The 20,125-nt window shown below is 40.2% G+C and overlaps 1 protein-coding gene and 1 long non-coding RNA gene across 8 annotated transcripts in view; one reads left to right on the top strand and one right to left on the bottom strand.

Annotated features, from left to right (window-relative positions):
* LOC106955139 (uncharacterized) overlaps positions 1-6,054 on the bottom strand; it is a 29,011-nt gene extending 22,957 nt beyond the window's left edge. Inside the window, exon 1 of the long non-coding RNA XR_001426510.1 lies at positions 5,994-6,054. This is a non-coding gene — a long non-coding RNA (uncharacterized LOC106955139). The remainder of the gene's footprint in view (positions 1-5,993) is intronic.
* The window catches only part of gulp1a (GULP PTB domain containing engulfment adaptor 1a), a 64,093-nt gene extending 54,966 nt beyond the window's left edge, over positions 1-9,127 (top strand). For 3 of the 7 annotated variants that reach the window (XM_015045133.1, XM_015045131.1, XM_015045132.1), the window contains 7 exons: positions 3,361-3,459; positions 3,685-3,822; positions 3,895-4,011; positions 5,051-5,137; positions 6,034-6,267; positions 6,972-7,274; positions 8,553-9,127. In XM_015045133.1, the coding sequence (XP_014900619.1) occupies positions 3,361-3,459; positions 3,685-3,822; positions 3,895-4,011; positions 5,051-5,137; positions 6,034-6,267; positions 6,972-7,274; positions 8,553-8,624 (1,050 nt within the window). In that variant the 3' untranslated portion in view covers positions 8,625-9,127. Of the gene's footprint in view, positions 1-3,360; positions 3,460-3,684; positions 3,823-3,894; positions 4,012-5,050; positions 5,138-6,033; positions 6,268-6,971; positions 7,275-7,421; positions 7,433-8,552 lie in introns of all 7 variants that reach the window. The other 4 variants (XM_015045135.1, XM_015045134.1, XM_015045137.1 and 1 more) reach the window with 4 other exon arrangements.
* The last annotated feature ends 10,998 nt before the right edge of the window (positions 9,128-20,125 follow it).

Genomic DNA, 20,125 nt, shown 5'->3' with positions numbered 1-20,125 from the left:
ACACATTGATTGATTCTTAGATGTAATCTGATAAAGAATAACCCGGAAACATTAAAGTAGGGGTTGAACGACTACAATTTTTTTAAGGTTGACTATATCATGATAATAGTCGAGTCAATGTCGACTAGTCGCGGTGACGTCATAGTGACGCAAGCGCAAAAACCTTCACAACGACTTGGAGGCTTTATCAGCTATTGTCACGGCAAATATTGGCCCCCCTCCCCTTCTCCCGCTTTTACTAAGACTATTATGTAGAATTAAAAGAGCAACAAACAGATCAGAATTAAAAGAGCAATAAACAGATCATTCTTCGTGAGCAGCGGAGAAAAGTTCGTTGCACAAAGTCGGGTCTGACTTTTTTCTTTTTTTTTTTTCCAAACACCGGCTGATGATCTCTGGGTAGTTACTCGTATAGGAGTCAAATTATCACACTGACCACTGGTGCTTTTGGAACATCACAAACCAAACTTATTATGAACGGATCCCGTTTGGTTACAGTTGAATTCAACGCTGCCTCCTGCTGCTCCTCCTCCCGATGCTCCGCTGATCAGCAGCGGCTCTCTGAACCGACATGCAGACGGCGGCAGACATCGCCTCTATCAGACCCTCAGGATGAAGCTTGGACTTAGTTTCCAGATGTAGTCAAACCTTTTCTTTACAAGAGCGTAAAGCTGCCAGGTTAAAAGCTTCAACACGCAGGATGACGCTGATCAGTTGGGGGATAAAAAAGCCTGACATCAAGCCGCGTTGTCGCACATCGGACTCCTGACTACCGCGGGCTAAAGTCTCTGTATGCGGGGCGCCGCGCTAACCGCCGCACCGCGCAACGCCCCTATTGCGGTAGCCTATGCTGTAATTTACAGTTTCTCTTTGTTAAATTATTTACATTTTTATACAATTTGAGCTTTCTGACGAACTCACCTAGTCCACCTTCTTTCATTTCCTTGGAAAAATCTGTTTAGTCATGTGATTGCGACTAGTCGACTGGCCCAGAAAAAAAGTCATTGCAGAGAAAAGAATCGATTAGTCGACTAATTGGTGCAACCCCTACACTAAAAGTGGCATTTCATGCTGCCTTGAATCGATCAGCTCCGCTTATGGCCTATAAAAAACATTTTTTCACTGAATCAAGAGTTTAGTCTGCTCAGTTCTGCCTGTCTTGAGCTGCTTTATGGCTGCAAACAGATGCGTAATTAAACAACCGTACGTCTTTGAAAAGCAGAAGTGGAGCCTCCTGCACAACCAACAGGAACGCAGCAAGTGGTTTCAACAATAAAACACTGCAAAAACACAAAATCTTACCAAGTATTTTTGGCCTAATTTCTACTGTTAATGTCTCAGTACACTCAAAAAAATACAAAAACTAACTAATGAGTAACTTTTCAGCGAGAAAAGCTTGTTTTTAGTCAATTTCTTAATGTTGGTGAAAACTTTCTTGATAAGTGAAATAATCTGCCAGTATAACCAGAACTTTATTCATAAATATTAAGGAATTACTGACTTGAATCAAGCTCCTATATGTTGCTGAAAAGTTACTTTTAAGTCAGTTTTGTTTTATTTTACGGGTACTAAGATATTTTCACTAGAAACTGGATCAAAATACTTGCTAAGGTTTTGTGTTTCTGCAGTGCAGCAGCCATTAAATAACCAAAACCAGCTGACCAAACGCTCTGGAACTCTGCTTGGGTTGCTAGGTAACGGGGCTGGGCCTGGCCGGGGTTGCTAGGTAAAGGGCCGGGCTTGGCTGGGGTTGCTAGGTAACAGGGCCGGGCTTGGCTGGGGTTTCTAGGTAAAGGGCCGGGCTTGCTAGGTAACGGGGCTGGGCCTGGCCGGGGTTGCTAGGTAACGGGCCAATTCCAGTGCAGTGTGACTTGACAATTTTTGAGTTTTTGTTTTTTGAAATGACTCATTTACCAAAACACATTAAATTATTGCCAAAACTCAGCAATAACTTTTTTATTGTTTTGAAACTATAAAAATGTGATAAACGTGAATTTTCCCTCCTACAAGTTTTCCCAACACATCTTAAACTGTTTCCATTGACCATAAAACTGCATAATTTGACATTTTGAAAATAAATTTGCTTAATGGAAACACCAACTGAAAAACAAACAAAAACACTAATATGAGGTCTGTTTTTTGTTTGTTTGTTTTTATAATTCTAATTAAAACATATTCATTGTAATTGTTTCTTATTTAGTAGAGACACAGAAATCGTTTAAATTGTGTGGACGTTATCTGAATACTGCCAAAGGTTTGCTCTCATTTGTAATGAAAACAGATGCAGAAACTAATTTTACTGGTAAAACTGGTAGCAAACTGGTCATAAACTCTCAGAAGGTCTACTGCAGTTGTTGTTCAGGATTTAAGTGCCCAGTTTCCCTGAACTCCCCAGTGGATGACCTTTGACCTGGCCTCCTCCCAGCATACATCCCAGTCCAGGCCCAGCCTGGGAAGATGTCCGCCCAGCCTCTTACCAGCGCCTCCTGCCAAATCCTGAGAGGCCGCCGATGGGGAGGCCTGTTCTCCCAACGCCAGGACTCCATTGTTGCAACACGTCTCACGGTGGAGACCAGGTCGCCATGGTTACCATCCCAGATACAGCAGCTACCCCTCCTCTGAGTTCACGTCTAGAAAACATGCTCTGAAAAGCCTGAATACTTTCAAAATAAAACACCCAAACAGAAAGTTCAGGTTAAATTAATAAACATATTTTATTCTGAAAGGTTGTGACATAACACATAGCAACTGCTGCTGCCCAACAACCTGGGGAGGGTCATCAGGGCTATGGCAGGCCATTTTACCATAAAATCATCTTCAACACACTGAAATTAGTTTATGGCAAGACATATTAGTAAATTAGGATATCTCTAATTACATTAAAAATACTTTATCAATCCCAAAGGAAAGTTAAATTAATTAATGTCAGATTTACCATTAATTTGTATGAAAACTTCAAGATTCATGCAGTGAGTTACTATCAGTCAGCTGCAAACACAATAAAAACACATTTTATAATTATATTTAAAAAATAAAATCTTTATCCCTGTACAAAATATGACAACTTTGGTCTGTTTGGCTTTCCATACATCTACCATCCTGTTTTTTAAGTTTTTTTTTGCAACGTTGGGCATCACTGAGTTAGCTGCACTGATCCTATAGCACTAACCAAACACATCAGTTAGCTAATGCTAAATTGCTATGCTAACACATTATTTAGCTGACGCTAATGCTACATATGGAAGCTAAATACAATATTTCCAGGAGATTCAGCCCAGCGTTGAGGAGTGAAGCAGGTCAAAGGTTAAAGGTCATGACCAAGCAACTAGAAAATGTGGTTTTTCTTTTTGTGTCTGACAGTTTCAGAGGCACATCAAGAAGTCGGAGGGCCAGAAGATTCCCAAAGTGGAGCTTCAGATCTCCATCTACGGCGTCAAGATCCTGGACCCCAAAACCAAGGTGAGTCCGGACGGGTCGATTCTCCGCAGTTTGACTGAAACTGATGGTGGAGGGGCAGAAACATCCCATATGAAACGGCAGAGGGTAACCATGGCAACCAAAGGTTTTCCACGTTTCGATGTAGATCTGCTCCATATTCAGATTTCATTACGATGTGAAAGTGGTTTCCCTCCAGAACAGATCCGGTTGATCCAGTCTGTGAATAACGGAGGATTTGTGTCGCAGGATGTGCAGCACAACTGTCAGCTGCACCGGATATCGTTCTGCGCCGACGACAAGACGGACAAACGGATATTCACCTTCATCTGCAAAGACTCTGAGTCCAACAAACACCTCTGCTACGTGTTCGACAGTGAAAAATGTGTACGTGTTTTTAGCTTTTTGTTCCCAAACCCTGGAGGCTGTGAGACGTTTCAGGTGAATCGTGTCTTTCAGGCGGAGGAGATCACCCTCACCATCGGCCAGGCCTTCGACTTGGCCTACAAGAAGTTTCTGGAGTCTGGAGGGAAAGACGTGGAGACGAGGAAGCAGATCGGCGGGCTGCAGAAGAGAGTACGGCGTTGAGGCGCTGCATTGATGGTTTTATTAATTAATGCTGAGCTTGTGTCTATCGATTGTTTTAAATCCGTCAACCTGCTCGATTCATCAGCGCAGAGCCAGTGAACTGATGAATATTAATGCCACAAGCTGAGATTAGATTTCTGCTGGGAACTCGGCGAAGCCTCTGGTCTGACTGCATGAGGAGCTGAACACCTGGATGAACTGACCTCTGACCTGCTGGTCCTCGGTTTGAGCTCCGTTCCTCAGAGAAACACCTCATGGGAATAAACATCAGTCACATCGATTGGGGTCAGAGAAACGTAGAGAATCGTGACACGTTATAGTTTGTCATGTTTTGTCGTTGGACGCCTAAACGCCGTCCTGAACAGAGCCGACCCGTTCAGTACCGCTCAGGTAAACCAAGCAGCCGCAGCGAATCCCCAACAAACTCAGCTGCCCCGATAAAACCTGGTCCACCTTCTGGGCTGGGCAGAACCGCCCAAACCTCCCAGAACTTGTTCTGGATGGAGCTGATGCATGAAAGCTTCAGACGAGGTTCCATCGGATCTAAAGATGATGAGGTTTGATCAGGTTCTGTTCTCCACAGTTTGGCTGAAACTGATGGTTACGATGCAGAAACCTCCCATGTACGGCAGCAGAGAGGGATGCGGTAACCATGGCAACCAGGCGCCTTTACACTGAGAGAAGTTTGTGACGGTTTTGGAAACGCTTAAAAAAAAAAAACTTAAAATTTACTCAAAACAAACTTAAATCTTGCTGAAAACTTTAGCAGGTTGTTTTGTCTTATTTCAACTGAACTAAGAAACTTTCACTAGAAATTAGACCAAAATTATTGGTAAGACTTTGTGTTTTTGCAGGGTGTTGCCATAGTGATTGATGTTTTTTTTCTGCATTAAAAATTCTCTACATTTAGATGCCTTTAATCTGAAAGCAGCTTAAATCTCATGTTTAGTTTAGCATAACACAGAGGTTCTCTGAAACATGATGTAAAAACCTCTAACAGAAGATTAAAACTGTTTTGTTCTCACAGATTCAGGAACTGGAAACGGAAAACGCTGAGCTGAAGAAACAACTGCAGGAGCTGGAGGAGCAGCTGATGATCGCTCATGTGCCACCAGTAAGAACAAAACGTCCCAGTTCAACTCCAGTCGGTTTGAAATCAGGACATTAATCAGAACCACAAGAAAGATGTTTACAAAACCTAAAATAAATCCTGAAACAACCAACAGTCAGAAACGTCCTGGTTTAGAGGTCATTGCTGTCCAGGTAGGGGCGCCCTCTGCTGGTGGTAGTTTGCACAACAGGACTTTGTCTTCTGTCTTCATCAAATTAACAAACTGATCAATAACTACGATAAAACAATAGGTCACCACTGTTTAATATTCTAATCAAACAAATAAAATAAGATTTATTTTGTGTCTTTGTGTAAAAACATTATAGATCTAAAATTTACCTCAAAGAAATAAAAACCTTGATTTGCTCATTTTTTGGCCTCATTTAAGAAACATTTAAGAATTTTGTTTTCTCATCAGACAAATTAGCATCCAGTTTAGCTTAGCATAGCTCTTCCTGTGGCTACTTAGCTTAACATTCAGCTTACCTTTTTAGCTTAATTTATCAAAAATGTCATTACAAACAGCTTAAAAGAAATAATTGCATTATTTAGTCAAGACAGTGAAATTAGCATTTGGTTTAAAATCCCCCCTGCTCTAGATGATCCAGATGTTCTTATTTTCTTAAAGGCGTTTTCTCTTGTTTTTCCCATTTTGAAGAGTTGGAATAGGAAAAGATTCAGTCGATTAAACATTGTTTCTGTAAAACTCATTAAGGTACCTGAAAGTTTTATTTTTCATGTGAGTTAGTTCGTTAGAGTGCGGACGAAAGATTTCTCAATCCGCCTAGCAGTGCGGTTAGCGGTGTGGTTAGCATAGCGGTTAGCATGGCGGTTAGCGTAGCGCTGCTCTCTGACTAACCCGTCTTCTTCTGTGGTGGCGGTGCGCTGTCTCTCCCCAGCCGCCGGACGCGGTGGGCGAGTCCTTCCTGCTGCACAGGCCGTCCTCTCTCTTCTGGTTTCACAGCGTGTCGTCGCTGTCCTGTCTGGAGATTTCCTCCGTCACGCTAACGCCCATGAGCTCTCCGGACTCCAGCGTCTCCGCGGGGATACTAACCCCTCCGCCTGCTAAACACGCTCCTCCTCTTCCTCTTCCTCCTAAAGCCAGCGAGGCCTGCAGCATCCCGCGGCCTCGTGTAAACTAACGTCTTTTCTGCTCTCTTCTACGGAAGACAATTAGGGCCACTGAAAAAAAAAACATTTTGACTTTAAACTTTGAATTCTAATTCTGTGTCAAAATAACCAAAAATTTGTAGGTGTATGTCAATTATGTTGTTAGCAAATGAAAAATAATTGTGTAACTATTTTCCTTGTTTTAGGATTGGTAAACCTGTAATTTATCCACACAAATTTACCAAATTTATTTGGTAGATTTGAGTTTTAAGAATGGATTTGCTGGATGATGCATAAACAATTTAACAACTCTGATTCTGAGGAAAAAAGTCAGAATTTTGAAAAAATCAAAACTTTGATAAAAAAGTTAAAATTGTAATAAAGGAAAATGTCACAATTCTGAGAAAAATTTGGATTCTATAAAAAGTCAAAATTTAGAGTTAAAAGTAAGAATTGTAAAAAGAAAAGTTGGAATTTTGAGAAAAAGTCAGAATTCCAAAATGTGAGAGACAGAGAAAAAAATCTCTTTTACAGCTTGTTTTGTTTTTTCAGAACTTTGTAAATAAAAATGTCAGAATTGTGAGGAAAAAAATTCAAATTCTGAGATAACAGTCAGAATTTTATTTTATTTTTTTTGGCCCTAATCTGCTCCCGTAGCCTTTCCTCCCTGTGTGGTGTTGTGTGTCTCGGGTCGGCCGGTTCAGTAACGGTTTGTGTTCTGGTGCAGGCGGGGAGTGTCTCGGTGAAACTACAGTCCACGGATGTTTTCGACATGGTTCCCTTCTCCACAGTGACGCCGCTGGTTCCCAGCAGGGCCAGTAATGGCTGTCCTCCGCCGCCGCCGACCTCCCTGCCGCCCGACATGAGTGAGCCAACAGAACCGCTCGGGTTTGGTGGAAGCGAGGGAAGCGGGTTGACTGTGGTTCTGTCTGCAGGTAAAGATTTGTTCGGAGCGGAGCCGTTTGACCCGTTCACCTGCGGCGCGGCTGACTTCCCTCCAGATATCCAGTCGAAGCTCGATGAGATGCAGGTGAGGCCTGGGAGTTCAAACCTAATAACCAGTGTTGGTGTCGCCAGCATGGGGCGACGTTACTACATACTACTGAATGTGTTTCCTTTCTCTCTCTTCTGAATTATTAACAGCTGAATGTGTCTCTTGTCTTCTTCCCTCTCTTAGCGGCAGAGATGGTTTGTACCTTTGCTTTGCTGTCTGTGTTGCGACTGCAGCTGTTTCCTGCTGCATGTTTTCATATTTACCAACATCCTCATCCTCTAAGCTCTTGTTGGCTTTGCTCTCAGCGGCTGCTAGCTTGACTCTGAGTTGCTGTTGACCTGACTGTTAGCTTTTAGCTTGACTCTGCTTTGTTGTTAGCCTGATTCTGATTAGCTGTAAGCTTGACTTTGGTTGACTATTAGCTCCACTCTGTTTAGCTATTAGCTTTACTCTGGTTATCTTTTTAGCTTCGCTGTTGGTAGCTGTTGACGTGAAAACAGTTAGCTTTCAGGTGTAGTCTGATTAACTTTTAGCTTGGGCCTGAGGTACTGTTAGCTTCACTGTGGCTTGCTATCGGAGTGAATAAAGTTAGCTTTTACCTATAGTTTGGTTAACTTTTAGCCTATGCCTGATAGGCTAAAAGTTAACTTCTAGCCTATCAGGCTTCACTCTGATTAGCTTTAAATTTTATACAGATTAGCTTTTATCATCACACTGGTTAGCTGTTGATGTGAATATGGTTAGTTGTATTTTGGTTAATTCATATAACCATATTTGGTTATATTTGGCTAACTGACTCTGAGTACATATTAGCTGGTCTGGCTGGTGACTCTGGCTAGTTATCAGCTTGACTTTGGTTAGCTGCTAGCATGAATTGGAGTAGATGTTAGCTTGACTCTGGTTAGCTGTTAGCTTCAGTGTGGCTACCTGTTGGTATGAATAAAGTTAGCATTTATCTTTATTCTGGCTAACTTTTAGCCTGAATCTGAGTTAGCTTGACTCAGATTATCTGTCAGGTTGATTTAGAATTGCTGTTAGCTTGACTCCATTACCATTTCTCAAGCTGAGCTCATTCTGTTTACTCCTGGAGGTAAGATACTGACTACTCATAACATTCTACCATAAAGCACCAAACCAATGAGCATGCATTGTCATTTCTGACCCAGTTGAGTGAAGCATGACTTTGCATGTAGGAGCGGTTTGACTCCAGATGGTTGTTGTTTGTTATTTTTGGTCACTCTGAGCTTCCAGATGAATCCGGCTCGTTTAGCTCCTCTATCCGCAGCGTTCATCCTCCTGCCTGTTTTCCCACAGGAGGGGTTCAAAATGGGACTGACCATGGAGGGCACCGTCTTCTCTCTGGACCCGCTGGACGGCCGTTGCTGATGCCAACAAAACTTTTAACTCGTTTGTATGGAAAAAGTGCCAATATCCACTCCATGGTTGAGATGTCACAGCCGCCATCTTGGGGTTTATATGCATTTGCATTTTGATTGGTTTTTCGATATTTCAGCGTAAACTTGGATCTGTTAAAGTAAAGAGCTATTTTTGTATGAACTGAGAAGATTCTGGAAAGAGACATTTTGCGTACCTTTGCTGTAAATAGTCTGAGATGTCCAATGGTACACTCTGTGGCAGAGTTTTCATATCTGTGTGAATTCTGTGTTGGTGACACATTCCTGTTTCTATGGAGAACAAAAGCTGACAAACATTAAGTGTTCCATTAACGCCAACCTTCAGCTTCACTGAATGGTTTACCTCACATTACTCCTTTTTATATAGATTATTACTCCAGCTATAACTTTTTAACCCACTGACTCTTCCACATGTTGGTTGTTTCTTTTTTTTTTTTACATTTTCCACTTTTAATTCCCCCCCTCCCCGAACTCTATAATCATTGTATTTTTCTTCCCCTACGTTTTCCGAGTCCATACGGAAATATTCCTGTTATTTACTTTTGGTTACTTTGCAGTTATTAAAGAAACTCCTTCTGGGGAAAAAAAACATTTTCTATGTCTCTGTCTATCACTGCTTTGGTTTAGATATTTATGGAGAACTGTTCCTGCCAGAATTGGCAAAGAAAATGCAGACAAAATGCAAAGAGAGGAGAAAATAAATCAATGTATATTTAAAAAATGTAACAGTAAATTAAAAAACTTAAACAAAAAATATATATATAAAAGATTAGAATTAAAATAGACATAAATAATAGTTATAAATTTAAATTAATAGATGAAAATGATAAATATTGGTTCATTTCACAACGCATAATAAAATTATTTTAAAATTTTAGCTGAAATATTTCCCACATTAAAAACTTTTTAAAGCCACTTATTGCTTTCTATTTTTAATACCAGTTTTGACAGGGTGTAGCCTCCATAGAATTTCCTTTTCCAAATATAACAATAAAATCTTATGGTTTCTTTGTTTATAATTAAAAGAGGTCAAATATTTAGATTTAACTTAAAATTTATAACTTTTCCATCTAAATCACATCTTAATTTATTAATATCACCTGAAAGTTAATTTAATATAGCCAGTTTTTATGGAATAAATTACATTTTTTGTTCCCATTTTCATGCAGTCCCAAATGTCCGCCAGTAGGTGGCGGTGCAGCAAATAAACCATAATTACAGAAGAAGAAGAAGTCGTTTGAAAGCGACTGTGAGGGAGAGTTGGCCGCCATCTTGGTCCAGTCAGCCTGATTTTCGTCAGTTACCCGCCCTGATTCGAACTTTGGTGGGCCGGAGAAACATGGAGGATGATGAACTGAGCGACTTCGATAAGGGCCAGGTGGTAGTGGCCAGGGAGCTGGGCTTGAGCGTCTCCAAGACGGCCAAGACGGTGGGCTGTTCCCGGGCAGCGGTGGTCAAAGCCTACCGCCAGTGGTACGAGGAGGGACTGCGGCTCCGAGCCGGGAGACCCCGGCTTTTTGACGCCAAGGCGCTGGACGACGACTCCGGCTCCGAGAGCGAGCAGACGGAAGGTGAGGAGGACAGCGGGGAGAAGAAGGCGGAACAGCAGCCGGGGGCCACCGCAGGTGAGCGGACTGATGATGGAGAGAAGCCGGGGGAGAGTTCCGCTGACCGGACAGAGGAGGGAGAGTGATGCCGGAGCTGCTGGCGGATCCTGGACTGGAGGTTTGGACCATTCGGAGGATTAAAACTGAGTAGAACCTCTTTATTTGGGTTCGTTACGTTAAAACGTTTTCATCTAAAACATTTTTGATGAACAAAACTTTCATTTTTTACACCATGTGAAAGAATCACGGTTACAAATCTGCTCATATGATGCCTTTACTGCGCCTCGGACGTTTCATTTCTGACCTTCTCTTGACGTCACAACCGGTGATGGGGTTTTTGTTTGTTTTTGCCCCTGGGTCCGAAACGGCTACATTAGAGACAAAACATGACTTTTCTTTGTTTATTGTTGTTGTGTTTTTTTATGAATAAAAAACAACTAAAATAAAATATTCAGAGTGTTTCAACTTTGTGGTGGAAAGTGTTGAAAAAATTGTTTACATATTCTTGACAAATGTTTATTATAAATGTTCAAGTTTTAATTTATGTTCTTCAGAGCCAGATTTCACTTTTACTAAATGTCCTAAAATGCAACAACTAAAAAATGGATTTAATTACAAAACGGCTCCAGGGTACATAAAAAGTATTCAACCCCTTTCTCTGTCGAAGCCAACAAAATTTGGCCTTTTTTGACAAAAGAACAAAAATAACCTTTTAATTTCAGGTCCTGCAAAAATATTGACAAAAATATGACACTATGTCATTACATAAGTATTCATCTCTTAAAGTCAGTATTTATTAGCTTTCCTCCATTCTTCTTGCTGAAATGTTCAACATTGTTTGATCAAACCTTTTTAAAAATTCAGCTACAGATTATCTGTGGGATCAAGGGGCTTTGACTAGACCACTCTAGAACCTCCACTTTGTAGTGTAAAAACCCAAATTAAAACGTTTTTTTTATGCAAAGCATATCAGGCATGATAGCTCCTCTAGGTGGCAGCATAACTTAAAGAATAAGGATACTGAGCCTCTGATGATGTTTCCATACGTTAACAGTGAGTGCAGCTAAAACCATCAGATCTGAACTGGTTTCCAGTATGGATGACACAGCACGGCTCCTGCTGCTTCGCCGCGTGTTGAGGAATTTAATGGCTGCCGTTGGCCTAATTAAAGGCCGGATGTTTCCGCCTGATAAACTAGTCTCTGCTCGCTCCTTTCTCTTCTCTGTTTTCCTGCTGCATCTCATTATGATAATTATCAGCTGCGTTTAAAGCTGATGCAGGTGTTTGGTTCCAAGAAATATATTTTTATGAAACATCCCTGCAGCTTGAATAAGATTAATAAATTAAATAATTACCTAAAATCTGTCAGAAATGGTTTGTCTCTCTCTCTCTCTCTCTCTCTACTTTGAGTAGAAACTGGACACACGGCTGACCTGAAGGTTATCTTGTCTAGTCCAAGTATTTGGATGGTTTGGAAATAAAAACTCTTTTTGTGACAAACATGTTGGTCATTTTCCTGTTAACCTAAAAGTTGTTTGTGATACATAAAATCTCAATTACTTCAAAAGTTGAATGTTATATGTTTTACCTGTAGAGGTCAGCATTTTTCACCTGCGCACCTGTGATGAGGCAGAACAAGAAATCAAGATGGTGGACGTTGACAAAAACAACCAGACTGAGGAAAATGTCCTCAAAGTTTGTATGTCGTTAAATATGAGAGATTAGCTAGAACAAGCTAACGTGATCTACTGTTTACTATGTTAGCTAATGCTAACTTCATTAGCTAGAGCTAACACCAATAGCAGGAGCTAACACCATTAACAGAGCTAACACTATTAGCAAGTGCTAACTTCATTAGCCAGAGCTAACACCAATAGCAGGAGCTAACTCCATTAACTAGAGCTAACGCTATTAGCTAGAGCTAACTCCATTAGCTTTAGCTAACTTGATATCAGAACTAATTGGAAGCTCATGAATGAATGTTTAGTGACAATGAAGTATGTTTAAGTTTTTGTAGTAAACTGTTATTCTATATTTAACTAAATGTTTTGAGTCTGATGCTAACCATAGTCAGCTTTACCTCTTAGCAGCTAGCGCTGGTTTCTGCATCACTAACTGTGTAAAAATTCAGGTAGAACAGAACTAGCGCTGTAGCACCTAGCATACGGCATCTACCCAGGATGCATTGCAGCATCAACATTATGACGTCTGTGTGACTTTATTTTCTTTAAATGTACATGAAATATTTATGAAATATTTATGAAATGTTTTATGCATTAGTTTTTCAGACATGCAGACGGTCAGAGTCTGGTGATTTTTGAACATGATGCTGTAACTTTAGAGAAAGTTGTTTGTGATTTTCAACTAGATTATAAACTGAGCCAATAATTTGTAACATTTGTGCTGCATTTCCTGTAATCTGAAATGTAACACTTTTATCTGGTGTGTTATTTCTTCCTCTGCAGATCTTAAAAACTGTCAAATGGTTAAATTATTGTTTTTAATATTGCAACGTTTAGCTATAAATCTTTGTGTAAATTTTTCTAATCATAAGTAAAGTTGGTTGTTTTATTTTGAAAGAGCATATTAGCCTGGCCGTAGCAATAAGCACAACTAATAGCTTCTTTTTAACACAAAACTAAATGTTCTGATGTTAACCCTGTTTTTTCTCCGCCCTCCAGCCGTTCAGCTCATGTGGAAGAAATGCGACGAGCCGATCTTCGCTGATTAACGCGCCAGACTGTGACTCAGCTCCACTTCATGGAGGTTAAACTGATGCAGCCCTGCAGATGTTCTCCAAACGTTTCTGCTCCCTGCGCAGTGAAAACCCCAGCAGAGGCCGACGTTTGTTTTCTCCGCCGTCACGCCTCCTGCATGTCGAGGTTTCCTTCAAAACGGCTCAGAGTTCAGCAGATGAGCTGAAATCTGATCTCTGCAGGGAAAACAAAGAGCTATGTCCAAAGAAAGAGGGGAAATACAGCGGTGAGGGGTCCAGCCCATGTTTAGAGCTGCAGAAACACCAGGAGAAGCATTTTATTTTGAAGTTACTGAACTATAATCCAGCTGCTGAGCAAAAAAAGAAAAATTTTCTATTTCAGGCGCTTGAGGAGGAACAAACGGCAGCTAGCTAACGAGCAGCAAACTGTCTCTGATTACCGAGTTAACAAGCCGAGAGGATCAGCAGGCGAGACCAGATCAACCCACAGGGTGTGTTTACTTTCTGATCAACCCACAGGGTGTGTTTACTTACTGACCAACACACAGGGTGTGTTTACTTTCTGATCAACACACAGGGTGTGTTTACTTTCTGATTAACACACAGGGTGTGTTTACTTACTGCAGGACAAATCGGTTCTGTTTGACCGAAATCTAATTAATTTAACTTAATTTTAACAGAAAGTCTGAAATAAGTAGCGGCCTGTTTGGAAGCTAAAGCTCATGCATATTTCGACTATTTGTCAAAACCACAGTGCCATCTTGTGGCCTGGCATGAGAACTGCAGCAGATTTAGTTGTCTAAAAAATGTGGAAATTTCAGAGTTTTTTCATTAAAATTTCAGATTTTTTCTAGCAAATTTTTTGACTTTTCAAACTCAGAAATTTTCTTGTTTTTTCCAGAAAAACTTTTCTTGTTGTAAATTTACGCCATCTATTTTTGTCTAAATGTGGAATTTCCCACATTCAACATTTGAAAATTCTGCCAATCTCCAACCACTTCCTGCTGTCTTCATCTTTGTCGTTTCTGCCAGTGGTAACATCCTGCCGTTGACCATGTGACTCTTGTGATGAGAAAAAGTTTTTCAGTTGCTGTTTTTTTACCATTTTGAAATGGTAAAAAAAATCTCATCATAGTGACAAAAATTTTTATTAGGAAACGTTTTTTACAAAATTGATGCATTTTAGTTTATTGAATTTATTGTGCAGTTTTATGGTCAATGGAAACAAAGATGCTGACTCATTTTTGCAAAACCACATTTAATGTTTGGCTAACGGACTGGTTGTTCTCAGCAGGAAACATTTGAGACAGTAACGCAGAATTCCTTCAGATAAGAGAAACTTTAAGTCAGGATCATTTTTCAAAATCCTTATTCTTTTTTTATTTTTGTTTCATTTTACAGAAGGGCTTTGAAGGTTTTGTTGCCTGAAGGATTTATGTTGTTTATTTTCATGTTAAGCTCAGAGCTTCTCTCCGTTTCCCTGCAAGTCGGTACAAGATGAGGAAGGAGTTCACGGCGGATATTTGGCGAGGAAAGTAAACTCATCACCAATGGCTGGTAGATGAGAATAAAGCAGCGGCGGATCAGTGCAGGCAGGCCCCGTCCTGACATGGCTGAATAAATAGCTCTGAAGGCTCGTTATTACTCACCTATCAGATATTTACCAGCCTCAGGTCGGCTTTCCTTAAATAACGCCGCGTTAAGACGTTTCTGTGGCGTCTGAAAGATAATCAAGTCAAACTTTTGTTTCAGGACTCAAGGGAGGCAGAGGGGGATAACAGAACAAGACTCAGTTGGAAGATGTGGCTTTTTCTTTTTGACTCACAGACCTCAGAGTGATAAACGAGTCCAGAACATTCCAGTTTGGGCTGGAGGAGAGACCCCCCACTGAGACACATTGACATCTGGAACGCCACGGAAAGAAAGGCTCATGATAAGGAAGTTTAGAGAAGGTCTCTGGGTTTCCCTGAGAGGAGAAGGTCTCTGGGTTTCCCTAAAAGGAGAAGCTCTCTGGGTTTCCGTGAAGCTTCCCAGTCCCTCTTCCAGCAGCTGAAGGGTTGATTGGGCCTGATCCCCGGTGGAGAAGCAGAAGCTTTTATTTCCAGATCTCCATGTGGGCTGGACTTTTTTCTGCTTTTGCAGGCAGAAATGTTCTAATGTCTGTGGTTGTAAACGTTTGGACCAATAATGCACTCACATTTACAGTGCAGCGCCTTTGTACGGCTCCATATTCACATTTTACTGCGGAAACTCCAAATTCTTTGCAGTTTTTATCTTACACCATATATTAAATATTAAAAAGACACGCTATTGGCTGGGATTTTCAAAGCAGCCAATCCAGGAGCTCCATTGGTTGACTAGATGCTAGCTTCTCTGCTAGCACTGTTTCCACTGTGCATATTAACGTATATTTTGTATTTTAATTAGTAAAATATGTTATTAGTGTTTTCAATGGAGGCTGTGAAGTACAGAGTTGGATAGTAACTAGTTACATTATTACTTTACTCTCCTCTGATGAAGTATTTGCAGTTTTTAGCTATAATGTTGTGAAAAAGTATTTGGCCCGTTCTTGATTTCCTATTTTTTCTGTTTCAGAAAATCAAACTGTAACCCGGTGTTAAAAACACAAGTAAAAAAAAATGAATAGATGTTGATTTAATATCTTCTTCTACAACGAGATTAAAAAGTATAAATAGATTTCATGTCTTATTCTACAGTAAGAGTTAAAAAGTAATAAAGTTAAAAATAAGTTCATAAATATAGATGAAAAGTGCTAAAAAGCTTTAAAAACTGTGAAATGTGCCTTTAGTGATTGCTTTTAGTGATGGACTAAACAACCAATTGCTGGCACAGTCTGATTTTACATGAGCCAATCAGGTTGATTGTCCCGCCCCTTTAACTGCTTGGCTGAGATTTTGCTCATATTACGTCAGACACGCTTGAGAGCTCAGAGCTGACGGTTGCTTCGGCTAGTAGCCTGGAAGATCTTGTCAAATTCGATGAAGAATCTTGGAAATCGGTAAGACAAACAATGTTAAAATAGTTTCCCAGAATATATAATTTCAAAATAGTAAATCCGTCTTTATTAAATCTTAGAAAGCTTCCGTTGTGAGCGGCTGAAGCCCGGAAAAAGCCCCTGTAGCATGGGAGCATCGGTGTTAGCTCGGCAGTTAGCTCAGTAAATTCGCTGAAAATTGGCTAAATCCCTAGTAACTGATCAAATTTAATAAAGATAAAATCGTATTGCAAGATTTTGTATCATTATTATCGTGTATATTGTATTTCTTCTTATGTAATTGCACTTATTTTTCTATTGGCACCTGTTCTAATATTTCAACGGTGCTAATTCAGTTTATGGTGCCAATTCATGGCTAATGGTGCTGTAATGTGGTTTTCTATTATCATTACTTAGGAACTTTATGTTCTGAGTAGGTCAGAGCTAATATGAGCTTCTAATCCCCATTCTGATGTTAAATATAGTGTTATAGATGTACTTTATTAGCACGTTTAGATTGAAATATATTTACCTCATATAAGCTAATTTCTTTAGTTCTACTGATGTGTTGGTAATATTTAACTCTGATAACTGGAATATTGTTGGACAACATAGAAAAACTTGAGAAATGTTGAAAGATCTCTTTGAATTGTAGCTTAAGCTTCATTGATATTGGCATCCTGTATTTTAACATGCTTCACTCTGGCCTTGTTCCAGGTCAGGGTGTTTTTTGTTATGGTGCACTTTTGGCCTGTAGAGCCCAGAGACCTCGATCACCTTCTCCTGAACTTGGATGGTGAACCCCAGCCCAGAGGACCGAGTGAACTGGTAGATGGTGGGTTACAAAACCAATATTTAAATACCAGTCAAGATAACACAAGGAAACCCCAAACAGAGTATTTAAGTGAAGGCTGCTTCAGGGTGGACTGGCAACCAGTTCAGAGTGAACAACGAACAATGGATGGATGAACAGAAACTGCCCAGAGTGACCAAACATCCAAAATGTCTCCTACCGTCCGATGACCAACCCATCTCCATCTTTGATTTCCAGGTTGTTGTAGAAGTTGTTCTCCTCAGTCGTTGTTTAGACTCTTCCTGATTCGGGGTTCCCCTTGGAATCAGTTTGTCTGATCTGAAGTCAAGCATTTCTCCCTCCCTGAGGCCCCATCCGACAGATCTACAGTACAGAAACACGCTGCCGGTTTCCAAACAGTTTTGACAGGCGAGCAGCAAAACCTCGGGCCATGAAGTCCTCCAGAGCAAACAGGCGAGTCCAATCCTGCAGACAAGCAGGCAAGAAAATATAGCCGGTACAAAGTGGAAGAGCGAGTGCAGATCCAGCTAGCTAGTTCGATCAAACTGATTTAATTTCAGCTAGCTATCAAACGGCTAGCTGAAAGCAAGTCAGCTAGCTTCATAGAACTAACTTCCTGCTAGTAAGGAAGTAGATAGCTAGCAGCTACTCTCAGCTAGCTAGAAGGAAGTAAATCAGTTCAATCAGACGAGTTAACTGGCTAGCTAGTAATTATCTCATTGTTGAACTTAGCAAATAGAAATAAGTTTAGTGATTCTAGTGACTTGAAACCAAAAACTTGTCTGAATTGACTAGCTAGCTAACTACATTTTGACTCAAGTGACTTACTTCCAACTAGCTAGCTAGCTACCTTGATCAAACTGACTTCCAGTTTAACCAAGTCACTGTTATTTCTGTCATGATCACAAGTTTTGCTGGATGATAAATTGTCCCAGAAATTATTGTAATAAATGATAATATTGTCATTTTGAGGCCATTTTCAACTAAGAACAACAAAACCTAGAGCAGCATTTACTTTCCTTGTTGCTGATTGGCTGAAGGCTGAAGAGTGGAGATAAGCTAACTGTAGGTGCTAGCTTCTGTGTTTTGCCAAGATGGCGATTAAAAATAAGCACTCAGTTGCATTTTTAGAGCAGGTCTCTGTTGGTAGAGTTTAGCTGTTCGCCCTCTATAGGTCACATGCTGTCACTGCAGGAAATACTTCATAGTGAAACTAAAAAAGTTGAAAGGCTGCTGTTCTACCGTTTTTCAGGACAGAATCAAATATTTTCCTGCTGTGGATTCAGTTTCTTCTCTGTTTGCTCAGAGAACATTGTTGCTACTTAATTTCAACAAACTCAGACATAACTTTACTCTTTGCTGCTCTGGACAATGTTTAGCTAATTTCCTGCTGCATGAAAATAGATCTAGTTTCTGTTCAAACAGTCGGTAACTCACCACCAGTCTGGCTGCTGTTTGCTTCGAGTCCCAGTTGGATTTCATGCCAGTCTGAAGCTCTTGCTCACTAAAACAATGTAAAATAAATGCTAATCACATATTCTGTCTATTATAAATTATCTCAGATTATGAATTATTCAGCATCACAGAATATTGTGTGATGCCATTTGTGGACTAATGAGGCGACAGCTGAGCAGGCCGCTGGTGTAGGAAAGAAATCTGTTTCACATCATTTCAAAAGGCTAATAAATAGATTCATAAACACAAAAACAAAGGAAATCATATGAATGGTTGTGTTTTATTTAGTTCTATGAACTAAAACTTAGTTCCAGTTAGTTTTCTCATTAATTACCGTTTTTAATTATTTCAGTTAACAAAAATGTTTTTTCAGTTTTGGGTTTGTTTTAGTTAACTTTAATAACCTGGAACTAAACAATGGAAACATAAAATTTAGGAGTTTGAAACTTTTCATTGGACAGAAAAACCTCAGCCTTTGTGTTGAATAGGTTTTACTGTTGCTGCAGCGTTCCTGCTGACGTTCTGGGTCATTTCGCCAATATCACCGCAGCTGTTAAACTTCTGATTATAAAGACATTAATACTTATTAACTGTGTCATTAGTGTTAATTTAGAGATAACTTTAGAGATCCTAACTGAAACAAGTGAAGTTCGGTCTGATTAGTCTGGATGTGTTTTATGCTGTAACGTGATGCAGCCAAACCGTTGTGCTGCGTTTCCCTTCAGGCTCTTTGACTGGAAACTAAACAAAGTGAGTCCAGCAGAGAAAAGTCCGGCCCCCTCAGAGATATCTGGCCCATGACTCACGGCGCCGCGGCTTCAACCCGCCTCACATTTTCCACAAGGTGCAAATCTTTTCCCCTGCAACCGCGTAGAAACCTCCGACTGCAGCAACGCTCAGTCTGAGGAGGCCGGAAGAAAACCAGATTCATGAGCAGCAACATCTGACGGAGGATGAGGCAACTTCACATGGAGCAAAAACCAGGAGGACGTTTCTGTCAGAACAAGAAAAGTTCGAAAAGTCACATTTCCTAGAAAAAACTCAGAAGTTTTGACAATCTCAGAAATTTGTCAGAATTATTTTTAATTTCTGTATTTGAAAAGTTGCAAATTTGCTAGAAAAAAATCCCAAAATTTTCTAGGAAAACTTGAAAATTTCTGAGATTGAAAAGTCAAATATTTGGAAGAAAAAAAATGAAATTTTTAGACTAATCTCAGCAATTTGTTGGACAAAAACTAAAACTTTCTGAGTTTCAAACATCGCAAACTTAATCAGAAGAATTTTTTTAAATTCATGAAATTCGTCTCAAAGTTTGAGTTCAGATTTTCGACTCAACTTTTTTGCTGAAAATTGATTTTAACATTTGGGGGTTTTTCAAACTGTGAAATTTCCAAGTTTTTCTTAAACTGAAAAGTTTTTTGGCAGAAATGAGCTTTCTTCTGTCTGTAAGTCGCCGTGGTAACAGCCCAGCAGCTCACGATGAGACTGAAGTGTTTTTATGATCTGAAGCACATGATGTGACTTTCTGTTGGGATATAATTCTCCATAAATGTGATTTTGTAAATCCACTTTCTCCCAGGTTTGTGGGGAAATCCCTTCAGACGTGTTTGTCCTCAGCGTCTCATTGGCCGCTCGGCTGGAGGGCTTTGTGTGAGCTTGTCTGAATCTCCGCCCTGTAAGCCTCCATCATTATTTAAAGTCCTGTCTGCTCTTGTCAACGAGGAGATAAAGGCGTCTAAAACAGAAATTACTGCACTTTTACAGCAGGAAGCGGCAAGGAGTCACTTCAGCTTTCTTTGAAGTGGAACCTGAAAGTGGAGCCAAAGCCGATTCAGGGAGATTAAACTGAAAATTGGATCCATTAGGAAGCAGCTGAACGGCCAGA

The sequence above is a fragment of the Poecilia latipinna genome, unplaced genomic scaffold (genome assembly GCF_001443285.1).
Source record: "Poecilia latipinna isolate Pla-1442-1.1 unplaced genomic scaffold, P_latipinna-1.0 Scaffold709, whole genome shotgun sequence".
In the NCBI taxonomy this organism is placed as follows: Eukaryota; Metazoa; Chordata; class Actinopteri; order Cyprinodontiformes; family Poeciliidae; genus Poecilia; species Poecilia latipinna.
Note: the sequence above shows the minus strand (reverse complement) of the source record. Positions and strands in the feature narration are given on the sequence as shown.